At 35.1% G+C, this 21597-nt stretch overlaps 1 protein-coding gene across 1 annotated transcript; it reads left to right on the top strand.

Moving 5' to 3' along the window:
* Nucleotides 1-40: 40 nt before the first annotated feature.
* Nucleotides 41-11615, top strand: LOC106323810 (titin). Its single transcript, XM_013761877.1, has 2 exons — nucleotides 41-441; nucleotides 562-11615. The coding sequence occupies exons 1-2, from the start codon at nucleotides 294-296 to the stop codon at nucleotides 11613-11615; spliced, it is 11202 nt and encodes a 3733-aa protein (XP_013617331.1). The 5' UTR covers nucleotides 41-293.
* The last annotated feature ends 9982 nt before the right edge of the window (nucleotides 11616-21597 follow it).

Genomic DNA, 21597 nt, shown 5'->3' on the forward strand with positions numbered 1-21597 from the left:
ATTCAAGTATAATGCTTAATGGAACAACACCTAAAAAAAAAGAAATATGAACAAAAGACCATTGTTTTCATTGTTAAGTATAAAAAGCAAAGTAAAAAAGCAAGTGGTTACTTGTTCTACAAGGCAGCAAGAGAGGAAAGATTTTGACTATTCATATCCTAAAGAGGAAGTAAGGAATATATAGTCCGTCCTTCTCCTTCCCTTTACTCTTCAGTGGAGCAATCAACTAATCAAAACAGTGGAATCCATCAAATCCTCAGGAGACAGATCCAAACACAGGAAAGAAGTTAGTAATGGAGCTAGAATTGGGATTGAAGGTCACAAGAACAAGAGAAGATGTATCATCCTCAGTTGATTTTCGCTTCTCCAAAGACCCATTTGGTCCTCTGGTGCTTTCTCAAGAAACAGATTCAAGGTTCATCATCATCATCCATCTTAAAGGTCTAAACTAATGCACTCTTTGGTCTCTCTCTTTTTGTGTGCTTGTCTAGGATAGTTAGGGTTGAATGATTTAGGGTTTAGTGTTTTAGGGAATGTTAACTTTGGGGATTGAAACTGTAGGATTCAAGAAGGAAGGTATCGAGATTGAGATAAACAAAGAGGGAGATAGGATTACTATAAGAGGAAGGAAACCTGTTGAAGAAATGGTTATGATTAGATGGATGGCATGGAGGAAAGAAGTTGAAATGAGAGCCTTCAGGAAAAAATTTCTGATTCCAGATGTTGTTGATTTAGACAAGATTAAAGCTAGATTTGATGATGATGATGCCACTCTTACGATCACAATGCCTAAAAGAGTAAAAGGAATCTCTGGATTTAACCTTGAGCAAGAGGTGGAAGAAGAAGAAGAAGAAGAAGAAGAAGAAGAAGAAGAAGAACGAGATGTGAGTAAAGTTGAGAACAGAGAAGTTGAAGAGGATAATGTAGAAAGAGAGACTCAGAGGGAAGAAGGTTTTGGAGAGATGATGGAAGATAAAGAGAGAGAGAGTCAAGTTTCTGAAAGTGAGGGTTTCAGTGGAGGTGTGGATGAAGAAGAAGCTCAAATTGAGGATGATGACTTAGAAATGATTCAAGAGATCGATGAGCAACACAAGATTTTGGAATCTTCAGAAGAAGAGATAGTTGGTGAGAAAGAGTTGGCTGATTCAGACTCAGAGAGTGAGGACAGTGGATTTAGAAAGCTTCCAGACATTATAGAACAAGAAGATAACCAAGAGGTAATGGAGCAGAAAGTTTCAGAAGAGACTAAAAGAGATGACACTGGATCAGGAGCAATTGAAGGACAAGAATCTGTTGAGGACAGTGGCTTAGAAAATCTTCCAGACATTAAAGAACAAAAAGACAACCAAGAAGGAAGGGAATATAAAGTTTCAGAAGAGAATGAAAGTGATGATAATGGATCTGGAGCAGTTGAAGAGATTGAAGAAGAAGAATCTGATGAGGATAGTGGCTTAAAAAAGCTTCCAGACATTATAGAACAAGAAGATAGCCAAGAAGTAATGGAACAGAAAGTTTCAGAAGATGCTAAAAGTGATGACATTGTATCTGGAGCAGTTGAAGAGATTGAAGAACAAGAATCTGATGGGAACAGTGGCTCAGGCACAAAGACTAAGGACAGTGGCTTAGAAAATCTTCCAGACATAATAGGACAAGAAGATAACCAAAAAGTAAGAGAGCAGAAAGTTTCAGAAGAGACTAAAAGTGATGACAATGGATCTGAAGAAGTTGAAGAGAATGAAGAACAAGAATCTGATGAGGATAGTGGCTTAAAAAATCTTCCAGACATGATAGAACAAGAAGATAAACAAGAAGTCATGGAGCAGAAAGTTTCAGAAGAGACTAAAAGTGATGACATTGTATCTGGAGCAGTTGAAGAGATTGAGGAAGAAGAATCTGATGAGGATAGGGGCTTAAAAAATCTTCCAGACATGATAGAACAAGAAGATAAACAAGAAGTCATGGAGCAGAAAGTTTCAGAAGAGACTAAAAGTGATGACATTGTATCTGGAGCAGTTGAAGAGATTGAAGAACAAGAATCTGGTGGGAACAGTGGCTCAGACACAAAGACTAAGGACAGTGGCTCAGAAAAGCTTCCAGACATAATAGGACAAGAAGATAACCAAAAAGTAATAGAGCAGAAAGTTTCAGAAGAGACTAGAAGTGATGACAATGGATCTGGAGAAGTTGAGGAGATTGAAGAACAAGAATCTGATGAGGACAGTGGCTTAAAAGAGCTTCCAGACATGATAGAACAGGAAGATAACCAAGAAGTAATGGAACAGAAAGTTTCAGAAGGAACTAGAATTGAGGAAATTGGATGTAGAGCAGTTGAAGAGATTGAAGAACAAGAATCTGATGAGATAGGTAGAACAAGTATCAGTAGAGAAATAGAAAAGAAAAAGAGTGATGCTGGTGATGGCTTGAGGAAGGCTCAAGGGATTGAAGAACCGGAGAGACACAATGAAGAAAGAAAGATCCAAGAAATGGTTGAAGAAGAAACAGGTGGTCAAGAGAAGGACGCCAAGGGAGATTTTGATGGGAAAGAAACTCAAATTGAGGATGACAACTTAGGAAAGAGTCATGAAGAAGAAACAGTTGGTCAACATGAGTTTTCTGATTCAGATACAACGAGTGAGGGAAGTAGTAGTTTAAGAAAGCCTCCAAACATTTTCGAACAAGAAAATAACCAGGACGTGATGGAACAGAAAGATTCACAAGCAGAGACAAAAAGTGATTCTAGATCCTCTGAAGAGATTGAAAAACAAGAACCTCATGAGCAGCTAGATGGAACAAGTAAAAGTAGAGCAACGTCTGATGATGATGGCTTGAACAAGGTTCAAGGCACTGAAGAACCAGAGAGACGAAATGAAGAAAGCAAGATCCAAGAAATGGTGAGAGGGGATCCTAAAGAAGACGTTGATGCGGAGATGGGTGAAGGGTTCACACCAAACATTGAGAGAACACCAGTAGTTGCAGAAACTGAGACAAAAGCTGGGGAATTTGAATCTATTAAAAAAAAAACAGAAAATGTAGAGAAGAAACATGATGAATTGGTTGAGAAGAAAGAAGAGAAAGATAGAAGAAGCTTCATAAAGCTTCAGGAGAAAGAAGAACAATATTCTTCTGTAACGAATGATGTTCCGAAACCAGTTCAGGAGACTGAAGCACCAGAGATGGATACTTTAGTTAAAACAAATGATGAAGAAAAAGAGAAGAAGAAAAGTCTGGAGATGGAGAAAAAAAACATTGGGGAAGGATTTGCACCAAACATTGCAGAAACTGAGAAAAAACCTGAGGATTTTGAATCTGAAAAACAAGGAGCAGGTGATGTAGACAAGATACATAAACTGGTAGAAAAGAAAAAAGAGGAAGATGCTAATGTGAGGGCAAAGGGTGAAGACAGAAGAAGCTTAATAAAGCTTCAAGAGAATGAAGAGAAACATTCTAAGGGAAGAAAGGGACAAGACAAACAAGAAAATATCAAAGAATTGTTGGAAGAGAAAGCACCAGAGGCAGATACAGAGATAGTGAATGATATTCAGAAACCAGTTAAAGAGATTGAAGTACCAGAGGTGGGTACGTTAGAGGAAACAGGTGATGAAGGAAAAGAGAAGAAAAACATTGTAGAAACTGAGAGAAAACCTGAGGATTTTGAATGGGATAAACTAGGAGCAGATGAGGTAGACAAGATAGATGAACTGGTTGAGCAGAAGAAAGAGGAGGAAGATGCAAAAAATGATGAGGCTGGGCCACGAAGTAGCTCAAAAAAGCCTCAGGGAGTTGGAGAACAACTATCTCAGGGACAAAAGCGACACGAAAAGACCAAAGAATTGGTGGAAGAGAAAACTCCAGAGGCAGAGAAAGCTATAGAGGATGATACTCCCAAACGAGTTCAGGAGGAAACAAAAGATACAGACTCAAGAAAGCCACAAGAGAATATTAGACAACAGGAGTTGGATGAATGTGAAAGATGCGAGAAAGAAAGCAAGAACCAAGAATTGACGAAAATCAACACAAATGATGAAGAGAAAGACACTGAAGAAACAATAACAAAGGAGCAAGATTCATATAGGCCAAATGTAGTTGGAGAAGAAAAAGAGGTTCAAGAACTAGCTGAAGAGAAGCCGCATTTTTCCAAAAATAGAAAACTCAAGGAGGAAGAAAAAGTTCCAGAGAAGAAAACAGAACTTGGTGATGATGATGATGATATCTCAAGAAAAGCTGGAGATTCAGATGAAAAAGAAGAGGTTGATTATGAAATGGGCAAAGGATTTGCACCAAACATTGCAGAAACTGTGAAAAAAACTGAGGATTTTGAGTTTGAGAAACTAGGAGCAGATGAGGTTGAGAAGATACATAAACTGGTGGAGAAGAAAGAAGAGGAAGATGATAATGCGAGAGCAAAAGATGAAGACAGAAGAAGCTTATTAAAGATGAAAGAGGATGAAGAACCACATTCTAAGGCAAGAAAGCGACAAGACATACAAGAAAATATCAAACAGTTGGTGGAAGAGAAAGCTCCAGAGGCAGAGACAGATATATCAAATGATATTTTGAAACCAGTTCAAGAGATTAAACAAGAGGTGAGTACGTTAGGAGAAGCAGGTGATGAAATAAAAGAAGGAAAGGAGAAGAAGAAAAGTGAAAGTTTGGAGGTAACAAACAGGGATGCCAAAAAAGAGACTGATCTGAAAATGGGAGTAGCTGAGACAAAACCTGAGGAGTTTGAATCTGATCAACTAAAAGCAGACAAGATACATGAACCGGTTGAGAAGAAGAAAGAGGAGGAAAAAAGTGTAGGCATTAGCTTAATAAAGACTCATGAAGTTGGAGAACAGCAGTCTCAGGGACAAATGCAAGAGGGTGAACACGAAATGATTGAGGAATTGGTGGAAGAGAAAATTCCAGGAGCAGAAACAAATATATCAAATGATACTTCGAAACCAGTTGAGGAGAGAGGTGAGGGAAGACAAAAGATCCCAAAACTTTTTCAAGAGGAGGAAACAAAGAAGCAGCCAGAAGAGCACAAAGAGAAAATGGTGGAGACGGGGGAAAAGATTGATGATGCTGTCTCAAGAGAAGTTCAAGAGATTATAAGACAACAAGACCTGGATGAAGCAGAAAGATGCGAGAAAGAAAGCAAGACCCAAGAAGTGGTGAAAAGCAAAAGAAATGATGAAGAGAAAGGTGCTGGAGAAACAGAAATAGAGGAGCAAGAGTCCTATGGACCCAAAATACTCTGGGATGAAGAAACTGCAGAGAAGAAATCAGTATTTGATGCTGAAGAAAGAGATATAGATTCCAGAGAAGAGGTTGATGTGGAAAGGGGCAAAGGATTCACACTAAACATTTCAGAAACTGAGACAAAATCTGAGGAGTTTGAATCTCATAAACCGGAACCAGATGAGGTAAATGAGAATGATGATATACATGAACTGGCTGAGAAGAAAGATGAGGACAATGCTAAGGTGAGAAGACAAGACGAAGACGAAGACGAAGACAGGAGCTTACTAAAGCTTCAAGACAAGGAAAAACAACATTCAAAGAGACAAAACCGACAAGAGACAAATATTCCAACACCAGTTCAGGAAACAGGTAATGAAGGAAAAGAGAAGAAGAAAAGTGTTACAATGGAAATAAAAAATGGGTATCCCAAAGAAGAGTTTGATGCGGAAATGGGCAAAGGATTGACACCGAACGCTGCAGAAACTGAAACAAAACCTGAGGAGTTTGAATCTGATGAGGTAGATGAAGTGGTTGAGAAGAAAGAAGAAGAAGAGGACAATGCTAAGATGAGGAGAAGAAAAATTGAAGACAGTAACCTAAGTAAAAAGCTTCAAGAGACTAAAGAACAACAACAGCAGGAGAAGATCAAAGAGTTAGTGGAAGAGAAAACTCCAGCGGCAGCAGAGACAACTGTGGCGACTCAAATTCCGAAACCAAGTCAAGAGATTGAAGAACCAGAGGTTGGTACATTAGAGAAATGTGAGGAGGAAACAAAGGATCAAGAGTTGTATAAACCAAAAGTAATTGGCGATGATGATGATCATCATGTTTCAAGAAAAGTTGGAGATGCTGGACAAAGAGATTCAGGTGCCAAAGAAGAGGTTGATCCTGAAATGGGCACACCAAACATTTCAGAAACTGAGACAAAAGCAGTTGAGGAAGATGACATGATACATGAACTAGTTGAGAAGAAGAAGAAGAAGGTGAGAAGACAAAGTGAAGACAGTAGGCTCCAAGAAGAAAAAATCAAAGAATTGTTGGAAGAGGCAGAGACTGAAAAACCAAAGGTGGAGGAGAGGTTAGAGACATGTGAGGAAAAGATATTTTCAGAGGCAGAAACAAAGGATCAAGAGTCTTATAGACCCAAAATACTCGAATGTGAAGACAAAATCCAAGAACTAGCTGAAAAGAAGATGGACTTTTCAAGAAAAGTCGAGGAGGAAGAAGAAACTGCAGAGAAGAAAACAGAACTTGGCGATGATGATGATGATACGTCAAGAAAAGCTCAAGACATTGATGCAATGAAAAGAAAAGAAGAAAAAGAAGAGATTCAAGAACAAGTACTGGAAGAAAAAGTAATTGATAGTGGCAATAAAACCGTTGCAGAGGCAATACATGAAGAAGATGAACCTGGAAACCAATTCCAGGAACTTATAGAAGGAGAAAAAACAAGTTGTCAAGGAGAAGTTAAAGGTGTAGAGAGCGAGAAGAATACAAGAGAGGTAGACAAAAGATTTAGAGAAGCTCAAGAGGTTGAAAGAACAGACTCAGATGATGTATCTGGAATATATGGTAAAGGAGAACTCCCGGAAGAAGATGATAGACTAGAAAGAGGGACAGGTACTATAGAACCAGAATTGGTTAATCTGAACAGTCAAATGGAGCAAGAACTTGAGGATGAGAACATCAATAGTAGTTGCAAAGAAGAAGAATCAGAGATCAAAACTGATGATGTCATAAGAAAGGTTCAAGGTGTTAAAGAACATGAGTTGTCTGAACCAAAAAGGAACCATGGTAGCAAGATTAAAGAAATGATAGAAGAGAAAATAGGAGAGGTAGAGAAAGAAGATGAAGTACAGGAGTCACATGAACCTAATATACGCAAGGAACGACGCTGTAAGACCAAAATAACTGGGACAGAGGAGCCAAGTGGTCAAGCAAGAGAGGAAGAGGAGAAGGAGAAAGTTGTAGAGGCTAGGACAGTAACAGAGATTAAGGACCAACGACCTGACAAGCCAGAGAGTCATGAGAAACGATACAAGATTCAAGAACTGGTGGAAGCTGGACATAATGAAGAGCAAAAAGATACTGTCAAGGCAAAGCAGACCTCAAAAGGGGTTCAGGAGATAGAACAGCAGGAATCTGATGGATTAAGTAGTTCTGTAGTACAAGAAGACAAGAAGCAAGAAACAGAGGAGAAGAGGACAAAAACTGAAGATGCTAGCTTGAGAAAAGTCCAAGATGATGAAGATCCAGAAATGAGTAAGTCTTATAAGATCCAGGAACCAGTGGAAATGGGAACAAGTGATTATAAAGAAGAAGTCAAGAAACAAGTTGGGGATGATACTTTAAGAATCCAAGAGCCTCCTGACAAACCAAATTTAGATGAACTTGAGAGACGCAGTGAGCAAGGAGACAAGATCCACGAACCAGTGGAAATGAGAACACATGATGATTACAGAGAGAAATTCAAGAAACAAGATGGTGATGTGGACGAAGAAAAAGTGGAAGATGACAGTTCAGACACGTTTCATGAGTTTGAAGAACAAAAATCACATGAACCTGAGAGGCAGGAGAAGAGAAAACATTTCAGTAAAGAATCAGAGGAACATGAGAAAACTAGAGTAGTGGAAGAGAAGGAGACTCTGGAGAGGAAGAAGACAAGAAGTAGAGATGTTCAGGATGATGCAGAGCCAGAATTGCTTAAACCTTACAAGCCACAAGAAGAAGACAAGAAGGTCCATGAATTAGTGGAGAAGGGAACAAGTGATTACAGAGAAAAGGTCAAGAAACAAGATGGTAATGATACTTCAATAAGCAAAGAGCAAATATGTACTGTGGATGAAGAAAAATTGGAGAGCATTGCTGATCCAGGAGAAAAAATGGAAGATGATAATTCAAGAAAGTTTCATGAACCAAAATCAGATGATGATTGGACACAACTGGAACGAGAAAAGATGAAATATTTAGTAAAAGAGGAAGCAACTGGTCCCAAAGATAAATGCACTGCTGAAGCAGGCTATAGTGACCACAAAGAAGAACAACATGAAGATATTGCCTCAGAAAAGATTCAAGAGATTTTTGAAAAGCATAAGTCTGATGAATTGCAGAGATCTCTGGAACAAGACAAGATGCAGGAAATAGAGGAAAAGGAAAAAACTAAAGCAATGAAGGAGAATGAGACTGTGGAGAGAAGGAAAAAAACTGAAGCTGGAGACAAGACCCAGGAACTAGAGAAAATGGAAACAAAGGATTACAGAGAAAAGGTCAAGAAACAAGATGGAGATGATGTCTTAAGAAGCCAAGAAACTGAGAAACTGGATTTAGTTGAAGAAGAAGCAACTGGTCCCAGAGATAAACACACAGGAGGGAAAGAAGAAGAAAGATATGAGGAAGTTGCACAGACTGAGACAAAAGTTGAGGACCAGACCAACAAAGAGGTAGAAGAGAACCAAAAAGAAGAAGAAGAAGAAGGTTCCTTAGATGATCCTATGACAAAGATTCAAGAAATTGAAAAAGAAGACTCACATGATACAGAGATTCAAGAGAAGCTAAACATAGTCCAGGAGGACTTTGTGGAAGAGGAAACAGTGGATCAAGAAGATGAAGTGGCAATGGAAGCAGTAGAGGCAAATTATGATGAAAATAGTTCAAGAATATTGCAAACTATAAAAGAACATGAAGAACACAAGGAACAAAGAAATGGTCCTGGAGTGGAAGGAGAAGATGAAGAAAGAATTGTCGAGAAAGAAGCATATGAGGAAGCACTTGATCTCAAACACACCCGTGGAGAAAGATACAATGACCATAAAGAAGAAGAAAAGTTTATTCCCAAGGCAGAAGTGAAAGCTGAGGAAAATAGCTCAGAAGAGGAGTTTGATGAGTTGCAGAGATCTTTGGTACATGAAGAGATGCAAGAAACAGAAGAAAAAGGAAAACCTAGATCAATGGAGGAGAATGAGACTGTGGAGGGAAGGACAAAAACTGAAGATGATGGTAGCTTGAGTAAGGTTCAAGAAGGGGAAGATCCAGAGTTGAGTAAACATAAGAGACATGAGGAAGAACTCAAGAAAGAAGATGATGAGAGAAAGATTCATCAATCAGTGGAAGATGTAAAAGGAGAAGACAAAACATTGGATCAAGAAGATGATACGGTAGGGGAAGCTGAAGCTGTAGTGGCAAACAATGAGAAAGATAGTTCAAGAAAATTGCACACCACCATTGGAGGAGAAGAACTAAAACAACAAGAAGAGATCCCTGATCCTAGAGTGAAAGAAGGAGATGGGGAAAGAGTTGCCGAGAAAGAGACAAAAGTGGACAAGGTTCATGTCCAAGAACCTGAAGTAAAAACAGAGAATGAAGAATCAAGGAGAGGACAAAAAGGCAAACAAGAGAAGAATGATGAGACAAGAAGTGACGATGGTATTGTGAGAAAGGTTGGAGAGACTAAAGTGAAAGAATCAGATGAAAAGAAAGATCCAGAACCGGAGGAACAGATTGAAGAACCAGAGAGGAAAGAAGTGAGTAATGATGGAGTTAAGCTGGTGACTGAAGAGGATAGCCTTACAAAAGGCCAAGAGTTTATAGAAAAGGAGCCATCAGAGAGACGACAAGTGGGACAAGAAAACATCCAACATCAGAGAGACAAAAAGGATGCAGAAAAACAAGAAGATGAGGGAAAATCAGATGCAGGAGTGGAGATGCAAGCTAAGATTAAAGAAGCAAAGGGTATAGAGGGAAGTGAGAAAGTTGCAGAAGTGGAGATGCAAGCTAACACTGGCATCATAATGAAGGAACACGAAACTAAAAGACAAGAACCATATGAGTTGCTAGAAGATGAAGAGCATGACAAGATTCCAGAACCGATTGTTGAAGGAACAAAGAATCAAAGAGAGGAGGAAAAGAAAGTGGAGGATAGAGAAGTTAAAGAGATGAAGAGAGAAGCTGAGGAACTAAGTGAGATCCAAGAAAATCAACCAGTGGAAGAAGAAGAAGTGAATGGAGTGGGAGGATATAAGGCAGTGCTGAAGACAAAATCTATGGAAGATTCAAGCCAGACTCAAGATGTTGAAGAAAAGGGACCAGACCATACAGAACAAGAAAACATCCAAGAGATGATGGCTGAGGATGAAGAAGAAGAGAAGAACGAGAAGGAGAAGAGAATGCCGCGTGTGGATTCAAAAGCTAACGATGATAGCTCAGAGAAGAGTGAGACCGAAATATTGAGAGGTAAAAAACAAAAGGAAGATCATCAAGAAGTGGTGGAAACAGAAACAAGTGATCAGAGGAAAGAAGAAAGGGAGGAGAAGATTGTTGGTAAAGCAGTGACAAGAGATGAATTTGATAGCTCAAGAAAGAATCAGGACCATGAAGAAATACAGTTAGATAAACTAGAAGAGATGAATGGATCACTTGCAAGAGAGGAAACAAGCAATGATAAAGAAGATAACAGAGGAAACAGAGCAGGTGCAAAGACAACAATCAAGGATGACAAGAAGCAGTTGCTTGTGGAACTTGACACAAGTGGTAAAGCAAAAGAGACTAAGAGTAGAGATGACATCTCAAGAGAAAATCAAAAACAAGACTCTCATGAACAAAAGAGAAACTCTGAGGAACATGACAAGAAGAACATGGGACCAAACTATCACAGAAGTGAAGAGGATGGTAAGGAAGATAAAGAAACTGCAGAAGCAGAGGGCACGAGAAAGAAGAAGGGGATTGAAGAACGAAAATCAGCTAAAATGGTGGAAACACATGATAACCAAGATAACATAACTGATTTGGTGGAAGAGAAAATGAACAATCAAGAAGGAGAAGACAAGAAGAGTATGTCTATGAAGGTCTTGGAAAAATCTGAAGACCATGAATCAACAGAACCTGAAAGGCTGAGGAAACAAGACAAGGATAGGGAACAAGTGCAACAAAGATCAACAGATAACCTTAAATATGAAGAAACCATAGAAACAGTCAAGGAAAAGGAATCAAGAAAGACTCATCAGCTCAAAGAAGAGAGGCTTAAGGAAAAAGAGAACAGGGAAACTGAATGTGAAGATGGTAGCTCAAAACAGATTCAAGAGATAGACAAAGATGGATCAACAGAACCAAGAAGAGTTGAGGAAAGAGACAAGATCCGACCAGTGGATAGAGAAACAAGTGAAGATGATGAAGAAGAAGAGTTAAAAGTTGAAGTTGAAGACTCAGAAGAAGATTGGGAAGCTGAAGTGATTCAAGAGATGGATTCAGATGAAGATAATGATAAACTTAGAAAAATAAGAAGAATCAAACTAGGATTTAGGTTAGTTGGAGGATCAACATTGTTTATGTCACTAATAGTCATAGTTTTTCGTTTGATTCGTTCCAAGAGAAAAATAAGAAGCTACAAGTTCTAAATTCCAACCAAAGCACAATATCATCTTTTTATTATTCGAGTTTTTTAATTGATATGAAATCAAGATCCACACAACTCTTATTATAGTGAGACAGTACAGCTTCCTTCAGCTTACAAACTTAAGCCTATAAAGAGAACCAGCTTACAGAACACCAGAGGAACCATGATATGCAGAGCATTGTGTGGGCATCAAGAAATCCATATCCAATGCTGTGTTTTAGATGAATTGTTCCTTAGGGCTTCAAATGAGCTCAATATAAGGAACTCTCATTTATCGGCCCATTATATTGAGAACCATTTAATTTCATTTTAATCTGATTTGTTGACTCTCTTTTATTTACTAAATCACAACTCACTTAACGGATCAATATAGAAAATGTTAAAAAGAAAACAAAAAAAATAATTGATGATAAAAAGAAAAATCTTTAGATCCCTAATTTAAGCAACTATATTCTATTTTTCTTTAAAATAAATATCATGAACGTTCAAGATAGTTCACCACGATTTTAAACTATTTTCTTCTCCTAAAAATTTTAAATCTACTGATATTTTTCTATCTTCTTTATTAACAAAAAAACAACAAATTATTTTTTTTCTCTACTAAATTTTCAGTTTTGTTTTCCATCGGTTTCTCCATATCCTCTTTCTTCGTTTTTCTGCACCAATTCAAAACTTTTGTTATTCACCCCCTGGATTAATACTTTAAAGTTCATCACGGCAAGATTTTAGATCGCAACGGTTGATTACAGTTTTCATTGAACCTCTTTCAAAGCATAAAGTGGATTGTGGCAGTGGAGTTTTAAATCACATTGGAAAAAATTGATATTGGGTATATATGGTGGTTTTGAAGAAATTGATACTGATTCGGTGATTTTGAAAAGAGTTGGTTTTAGATCACTATAGTATAGTTAACTTAGAAGTTTCCTTTATCAATTTATTTACAGGTCATGAAGATCACGGTTTGGAAAGATGGGGTGGAGCATAAACAAATTTATTATGGTGAAAAGCTTATAACTACATTCACGCAGTGATCTTCCACTTTACTAAAGGGACAAGCCTCAGTTTTCCACTTTTTACTAGGTTTCCTTCCCAAATTTTGATTTATGCATGGATTAATGTTTCTTTTGTTGAAACTTGAAACAATAATTTTTCAGTCGTCGTAACTGCAATTGAGTTCGACAATAACACTTATGCAAGATCAACTATGGCAATTTTTCATCAAGAGATAACAATTGATTTCAATTTAATAAAAAGCAAATTAAAGTTGTAAATTTTAATCTTATAACAACAAACTATAAAATAAGTAATGTTGGTTAATTTTGTTTTGAATGTGTGGTTTTCAAAAAGATGTCAGGTAAAGTAACATAAAATGTCAATGAAATCGGTATATTAAACTGTTTAAAAAATTTGTTACAAAAAAACTGTAAAAATATTATAACAGTAAATTTATTTGGTTCACCAAATCCAAATTTATATTAAGATACATTAAGTTTTTTTTTATTCTGAAAGAAATCATTGAAAAAGGTTAATGGATCAAATAAAGTATTAACTATATTCAAATTTTGGTATAGATTTTATTTATCTTTTAAAAATCCTACAAACATGTACCATCTTATAATAATATGAGTTATTGCTGTACTTTTTCAATTGCTTTATTTCAGTGCAACATTGCTAATATTGTGTGTCACTATTCATATAGGTTGCAACTGGATGTGTGTTTTTTGGAATATGAATATTTGGAATGGTCAATTCCTGTAGATTCCAAAATAAAATTACCATTTACATGGAATAGAAAATAGATCACATTCCATTGATTACTGTGAAATAAGTGGAAACAGAAGGAATGCAGTGATAAAACATTCAGAAGAAAAAATGAACGTGAATGAGAAGGAATGAAACAAAATTAAGTTAAAAAAATATTTTTAATTATGTTTAGATATTATCCAACGTAATTATTGCATTTAAATAGTAGATTTATTAAGATTTTGAAGTTGAAAAAGCAAAAGACTACGCAATAAGACGGCCAGACAATCCCGCTAAGAAAAGAATAGAAGAAAAATATTTTGAAATGACTGGAGATAAGATTATTTATGAGCCAGTGATAGTGATAGGTCTGGACATTCGGTGGTCCGTTCGGTTTCGGTCCGGGTAATTCAGATTTTCAGATTTTTGGTGTTATGCTCATAAGTACCATTCGGTTTTTACTAATTATCGGATCGGGTTCGGTTCGGTTCCTTCCGGGTTCGGTTCGGATCGGATTTAACCAATGTTTAAAATCGTTCAAAAATATATTTTTAAAAACCTCAAAAATTGACAAAAAAAAAATTCAAAATATATAAATTATTTACAAATCTAATTAAAAATTAGTTAAACTATCTAAATTAACTAAAAAGTATTAAAAATAACAAATAAAACAAACTACAAAAATATTTTTGAATACTCTAAAATATCTAAATCACCTTAATATATATAAAAACATTAACATATTTAACTAATTTCGGATATCTTCGGATCCTAATTCGGATTTCGGTTCGGTTCGGGTTATAACCAAAGTCCAAAGTAGTAAAAGCTCATAAGTCTCATTCGGATATTTTTGTAAAACAGTTCGTATTCGGATTCGGTTTTTCTGGTTCGGGTTAAGGTCGGTACTTCGGGTTGAGTTAAAAACGCCCAGACCTAGCCCAGAGATTAGAAATAGACTTGACTACATGCGCCGGCTACGACACCATTACAATATTTTAATCAACCGTACCGGAGTTCGAGTTAATCCTACGAGGGAACAAATAGAGATGCCAAGTTCATTGTGGGACGATCGAATTGCTGTAAGTTAAAATGTTCATAAAACATATACTACACGTATTTGTGAAGATGGGTCATAATTTTTACATAAAAATAATTATAGGAGGCTGGAACAACTAATGGAAAATTTATACGAGTGTTGCAAAGCAAACCTCTTCCTTTCAAAGAGCTACTTGATGAAATTTATGGTGAACATGATTTGGATCAATATTTTTTGAATTTTTTTTGAATATAATATATAAGGGGAGAAGCTGGGTTCCTCCGGGAGCTAAAAACTAATAGAGAAAATTGTCTCTAATAAAAAGGAGACAATTTAGAATTTAGAGCGGGTAGCGGGTAGAGGGAATCGAACCCGCATCGTTAGCTTGGAAGGCTAATCTCTTTTTTTATCATCAATCGAATCACTGTTCGCGACCCAGGATTCTATTTTATCATCAATCCGATCACCGCTCACGTTTTTTCTTTTTCTTATCAATGAATAGATGTATTTACGTTATTCACCATTAATGCTCTGGGAACATATCCAACAAATGCAAACGGAGGAAGCTAGTGATGATGAAACAACAGTGGGAGAAACTGCACAAGATAGTGGAATCCGAATTCCTTCTGAACCGATTAGCCTCTTAGCTTCAGATGATGAATTTCCCACTAGAGAAGAAGCACATCGATCTCCACCTCGTGCAAACAAGTCAATTTTGTGTGTTCAAAGTACATCTACTAAGCGTACGAATAGAAGAAGAGTTAATTTCGAGACACAAATCCAAAGTGGATTTCAGCGTGTGGAAGAGTCTCGAACAAACTTATTAGATGTTTTACGGTCACGAAACCACCAGAAATCAACTTTTGGAGATGCTTTGGCTCTATTAGAAACATTAGATGTGGTACCGATGGGAAGCTTTTGGTGGGCTGCAAGTGGACTGTTGACGAAAGACGAGGAAATCCGAGATGGCTTTATAAAATTACGAAGTAAAGAAAATAAAATTCGGTTTTTAGAAAGGCTAAGTGGTGTTGATAGATAATTTATAAACAGTTAACTGACCCGTACGTAGCCGGGCGGTAATACTAGTACAAAATAGTTCACACTCTAAAAGACAGGATGGGTTGATACTTCATGTGTTTCAGTCTTCTAATCATTTTTATTCTCTGTCCCAATTTTATTTTTGTGGATATATTTTTTCTTTTCGTTATAGTGGAAGACAAAACGAGACGAACACGTATACGATACATTATAATACGAAGCCTTGAAATGGAAAGCATGAATTATTAAATCTTGGAACCTCCACTACATGTTTGTTCCTTCCACACAGAATTCATGTTCCTAGACTTCGAAATACTAAACTTTATATGAATTTTTCATTTTTGTCTCATGTCTTTTTCACTAATCAATTTTTTTTGTTGCGGATTTTTAATCAGATGGTTCTCATCTTCCATTTGGATATGTACTTTGTGTGTTCTATAAAAGTATATATATATATAATTTTTCACTCATTTTCTCTGTTTTAAGCCATTTAAACGTTTTTTATATGATATGCAGGTTTTTCAGATCTGGATTTGCTATACATGTTTTTCAGATCTGGATCAGACTTTGCAAGACTTATGGGAAGTCTTCTCGGAAGTCTTCTAAAATATAAAGCGCTAGAAGATTTCTAGGAAGTCTTCCAGACGACTTCCAGGAAGTCTTCCAAATGACTAGTTCGAAAGATCCATGTTGTTGTCTATGTAATGTCTATGTATTAGCTATGTGGAGGAATGATCTCTAGTCCCATGTTGTTGAAGACTGTAATGTCTACTCCCATGTCTAATAGTTTGTTTATGATCTATATGTGTACTCTTTCAGTTGTGATTGCTTACTTTTGTAAACTGGCCAAAAGTACTTTTATTGATACAACATATTAAGAATCATTTTAACCACTCTACTCACTCATAGCAAAAAACATGATTGATGCATATAACAATAATGATACTTAAGTCATTGTTACAACATATTAAGAATCATTTCAACTATTCTACTCACTCATAGCAAAAAACATCATTGATGCATATACCAATAATGATACTTAAGTCATTGATACAACATTTTAAGGAACAAGTATTTTACCCACTCATAGCAATAATCATCATTGGTGCATACTTAAGAGAAGTAAACAAACAATAGTAACTAGTCAAAACATATTACAATTTTTACAAGTTTTTGTTGAAAAACTTAGTCAAATTTAGTAAAACTAAGGCAGAAAACATATTTTGAAAATATGAGTTTTACATATCTTGAAGTTACTTAATACTCTTAAAAATACGAATTAAGTTATAAATTTCATTCAGTAGCTAAAATATTGATTAATAGACATGAATTAACATGAAAATGTTAAAAATTCTTTATAGTTTTAGAGAAAATGAAATTTTATTAAACATTGACGCATACGACTTCAACGGAGGTCATCTGGCAGACTTCTAGGAAGTCAACCCGTCCATTTATGTTAGTTTTGCCATTAATTTTTAACCTAGACGACTTACATGGAAGTCGTCCATCTTTGTTTGTAAAAAAAAAAAACTCGAGACGACTTACATATAAGTCGTCTAGGGAAAACGAATTAGTTTTGCATTTGACCGGATTGTGTCAGAAATTTGACTTTTCCTGGACGACTTACATGTAAGTCGTCCAATAGAAAATTAAAAAAAACAATATTTTGTTATACCTAGACGACTTCCATGTAAGTCGTCTCAGGTTAGTTTTGCAATTGAAAAATTAAACAATTTTTTTTTCTAGACGACTTACACAGAAGTCATTCGTCCGACAACTTACATGGAAGTCGTACAAGATATGCACGGTTTGACCAGAATCTCGGAATAAAATCATGGACGACTTCAATGTAAGTAATCGTAAGGAAGACTTTCGTGTAAGTCGTCTAGAAAAAACAATTTTTTATTTGTTTTATTTTTCAATTCCAAAACTAACCTGAGATGACTTCCATGTAAGTCGTCTAGGTATAACAAAATATTGATTTTTTTAATTTTCTACTGGTCATCCAGGAAAAGTCAAATTTCTGACACAATCCAGTCAAATGCAAAACTAATCCGTTTACCCTAGACGACTTACATGGAAGTCGTCTCGAATTTGTTTTTTTAACAAACAAAGATGGACGACTTCCATGTAAGTCGTCTATAAAAACACATTAAAAGTCAATTGCAAAACTAACATTTGCATTGACCAGAAGACTTTCATGTAAGTCGTCTACAGCCAGACGACTTACCTGTAAGTCGTCTGGACGAACAGATCTGGGAAAAAAAATGATTTCATAGTTTCAGCCACACATAATTCTTCTCCAAGCACCCAGAATCTCAAACAAAAGTGACCCACCAAGAATCGTAAGCTTCAATGGCTCTATGAACATAAAAATTTTAGAATCAAAATCTTAGGTTTTTTTTGGATGAATATGGAGAGAAAGTGAAAGAATGTTGTTTTCAGTTCATAAGAATTGAGAAAAAAAGAGTGTAAATCGATTTTTAGGTGCATTAAGAGCTTCAAATTGATTGTTCATTGTGGTTGGTGTATTGATGACATGACAATATTGTGAATACTTGAGGAAGATGAAGGTGATAGAGTAAAATATGCATTTTCGAAAAGAAAAAAAAAGTGATGTCATTTTCGTGAATAATATGAATTTTGGGTGTAAAAGAGGAAAATCAAAGTTCCAAAAAAAACATGGATTAGTTTTGTGTTTGACTTCAAGTTTTCAATCGTATTTTTGCAAAAAGCCCTTTGTTATTTCTATAGTAATATGTACTAAATGAAACAATTAGGTACGGTATGTGAACATTCTGCTGATATTCTTAGTATATATAAGGATTCGTAATTTCGTATATATAACATGTAAAGTTTAAGAATGTAAACATATAAATTATCTTAGTCATTCGAAATTTAATGTATCGTTTTCCAAAACGATTCGTTTTTTTCTTCAGCTCCTTATTAATATTGAATAATATATTTATCTGTTTACTTTTTTGATTCTTTTTGGTAGTTTTTATACTTTTTTACGAGACAAAAAAAGGAATCAAAAAGGAAAAAAGAAGAGAAAATGAGGCTAATCAATCACACACTGTTTTATTCATTTAATATTTTAGATTTTAGTAATGTTTGACCAAAAGTTATCAATAATTGTAGATTTTAGTAGTTTTTGACCAAAAGTTATCAAAGTTGAACGGATTTATCACAATATTATATTTAATGGACTCCGATCCATCTGTATGTTTTGGGTGTTGTGTTTCTGTTTATTTCAACCATATATATACAAAATGCATACTTAATACACATTTTATATATTAGATTAATATAAACTAATAAAATTTGGATCAATGTACTACCGTATAAAATAGATAATAGTGACTAAATATACAAAGGAAATTCTGAAAGAATAACATCACCACGTACGGCACTAGCCCTAATTAAAACTCATATTAAATAGTAGATTCCAACTATTTAATAATCAAGTCCGAATCAGATGTGTATTCACGCGACATGTTCTTAGAGTATGATTATTGGAAGGTTCTTAGACTGGAGTTCTTAGTAGAATATAAGAAACTGTCTCTTAACTTTTAACTAAAAAAGTTAAGAACCGGCTCTTAAAACTCTTATTTAAGAATCGGTTCTTAACTTTTTTAGTTAAGAGTTAAGAGACGGGTTCTTATATTCCGTTAAAAACTTCACCCTAAGAATCTTCCAATAATCATGCTCTTAGATCCTTGAAGACCGGAATGAACAATTAGATCCGTTTGAAAGTGAAAAAAGTCTATTAACAAGTAGATAATATTTTTTCAAAAAAAAAAGAAAAGATAATATGTAAGTAGGGTTTCGTTAAATGTAAAATATAATAAAAATAATTGGATTGGTGGATTGGAAAGCACTGGAAAGAAAATTATAGTGAGATAAAATAATGGAAAGAGATTGATAATAAAAAAAGAAGAAGAATGTGGTTTCCACACGAAGAGCACCATCCTTCACCATCATCACTCACGCATCACCACACTTGTACATACAACACCACTCGCTTCATCCTCAAAATGATTAGTGATTTAGTGTAGCCTCTGGTTAATTTATAATTTTATTCATTTTTATAGGACTAATATTGTAGTATACATATATTACTCAACATATATCACGCAGAGAACATGCATGCATACGTACTGGCCTACGTACATATACACTAATACACAACCAATGACATTGCTTAAAGTTCTAAAATTATTTTTCTTTAAGCTGAGAATTAAATACTTTAGACAAAATCTACCATTGAAATGATAATTAATATTTTGCTATAAGAAAAAAAAAAAATATTTTGCTTTAAGCTAATTAAGAAATACTTAAGGATCTGCCAATATTAATTAGTAACCGCGAAAAAAAACATTTTAGTACCAGTGGAATCCCTTTCTTTGGGTGTGTTCATTAGTACCATCTGATTGAGGAAACGTTTCTACAATATTTTATCTTCGTAAATGGTAACCAAATAACAAAGAGATTAAAGTGGGTTTGGAGAGTTTTGGTTTGAGAAAAAAATATGGACTTTATGCAACAGAGGTTACGAGAGGCGGATCCACGTTGGGTAAAGGGGTGTCACCTGACACAGATTAAATTTATATAACAGCAAGTTTGTATCAAATAACGGAAAAATACATAGCTCAGTTGGTGTATTTACTCCCTTCTTGACACCCCTTTAACTTATAAACTTGGGTTCAAACCTTTTTGTCAATTTTTTTTCCTTTTATTTCAGTTTTAATTTGGGCCAAACCCAATTAGTGACACCCCTTAAAACCTATTCTGGGTCCGCCACTGGGGGTTACCAAATGAAAAAAAAATCAGACATGAAAACTTACAAAAACGTTCAGATTTGTTATGAAATGGAGACATGGGAGAAGACTCCACTTCTAGCCCAGAAGTCTTCCAGATCTGAAAAACCTGAATATCCAAATCCAGATCTGAAAAACCTGCATATCCAAAAACGTTCAAATGGCTTAAAAGCAGAGAAAATGAGTGGAAGATTAGATATATCTACCTTTATAGAACACACAAAAATACATATCTAAAATTAATAGATCTACCTTTAAATGAGTAGAAGATGAGAACCATGTGATGAAAAACCTGCAAAAATAAGATAAATTAGTAAGAAAGACATGAGATAAAAAATAATAAATTGATATAAAGTTTGATGTTTATAAGTTCAAAGAGATTAGAGAGAAGTTGGGGAGTTTTGGAATGATGAACATTACATTTTTGTTGCACCCATTTGAGAGGAGAAGAGAGAATGTGTAAATGTTTCTTTATATAGGGAGACAAAAAATCCAATTAGATTAAATATTTTAGATTCAGAAGACTTTCTGGATGAAGAAGACTTCAATATTTTTAGCGGGAAACTAAATATGTTTAGCGAAAAACTAAAATATAAGACTTCCTAGATGACTTACTTAGTAGTCGTCTAGACCCTAAACATAACATCTAAACTAAATTAACTAACTAAACACTTCACAAAATCAAATTAAACTTAAAAAGGGGTACTATACACATAAATTAACACATATAGGTAAAAATTTAATTTTTCAAAAAAAAATTTAAGCTTTCCAAAATCTAACCCTAAGAATACATACAATACTACGACATATGTTACCAAATCCTAAACCAAAGAATATCATGATTAACTATTTTTACTCATCTATGTTGAAAACTATTCAATTTTATTATATCTTAATTAATTTACATCACTTAAAACTGCTTATAATTACATGATTTTAATTTTTCACTTGTCAAAATATTTTTTAAATTTTTTATAAATTATGTTTAAGATCAACAATACCAGACGATTTACCTGGAAGTCGTCTAGACGACTTACAGTATCTTAGAAGACTCAGACGACTTACCATAGAAATATTAAACGAAGAAATAAAATTTTCTAAATTTTGTAGCGAAAAATTAAAAATCTTAGCAGAAATATTAATTATTCAACATACGAATTCCCTATTCACCGGACGACTTACATGGAAGTCGTCTAGACCCTAAACACAACCTCTAAACTAAATTAACTAACTAAACACTTCATAAAATCAAATTAAACTTAAAATGTGTTTACTATACACAGAAATAATCACATGTAGGTAAAAAATTAATTTAAAAAAAAAACATTTAAGCTTTCCAAAATCTA

Source organism: Brassica oleracea, chromosome C2 (assembly GCF_000695525.1).
Source record: "Brassica oleracea var. oleracea cultivar TO1000 chromosome C2, BOL, whole genome shotgun sequence".
NCBI classification, from domain to species: Eukaryota; Viridiplantae; Streptophyta; class Magnoliopsida; order Brassicales; family Brassicaceae; genus Brassica; species Brassica oleracea.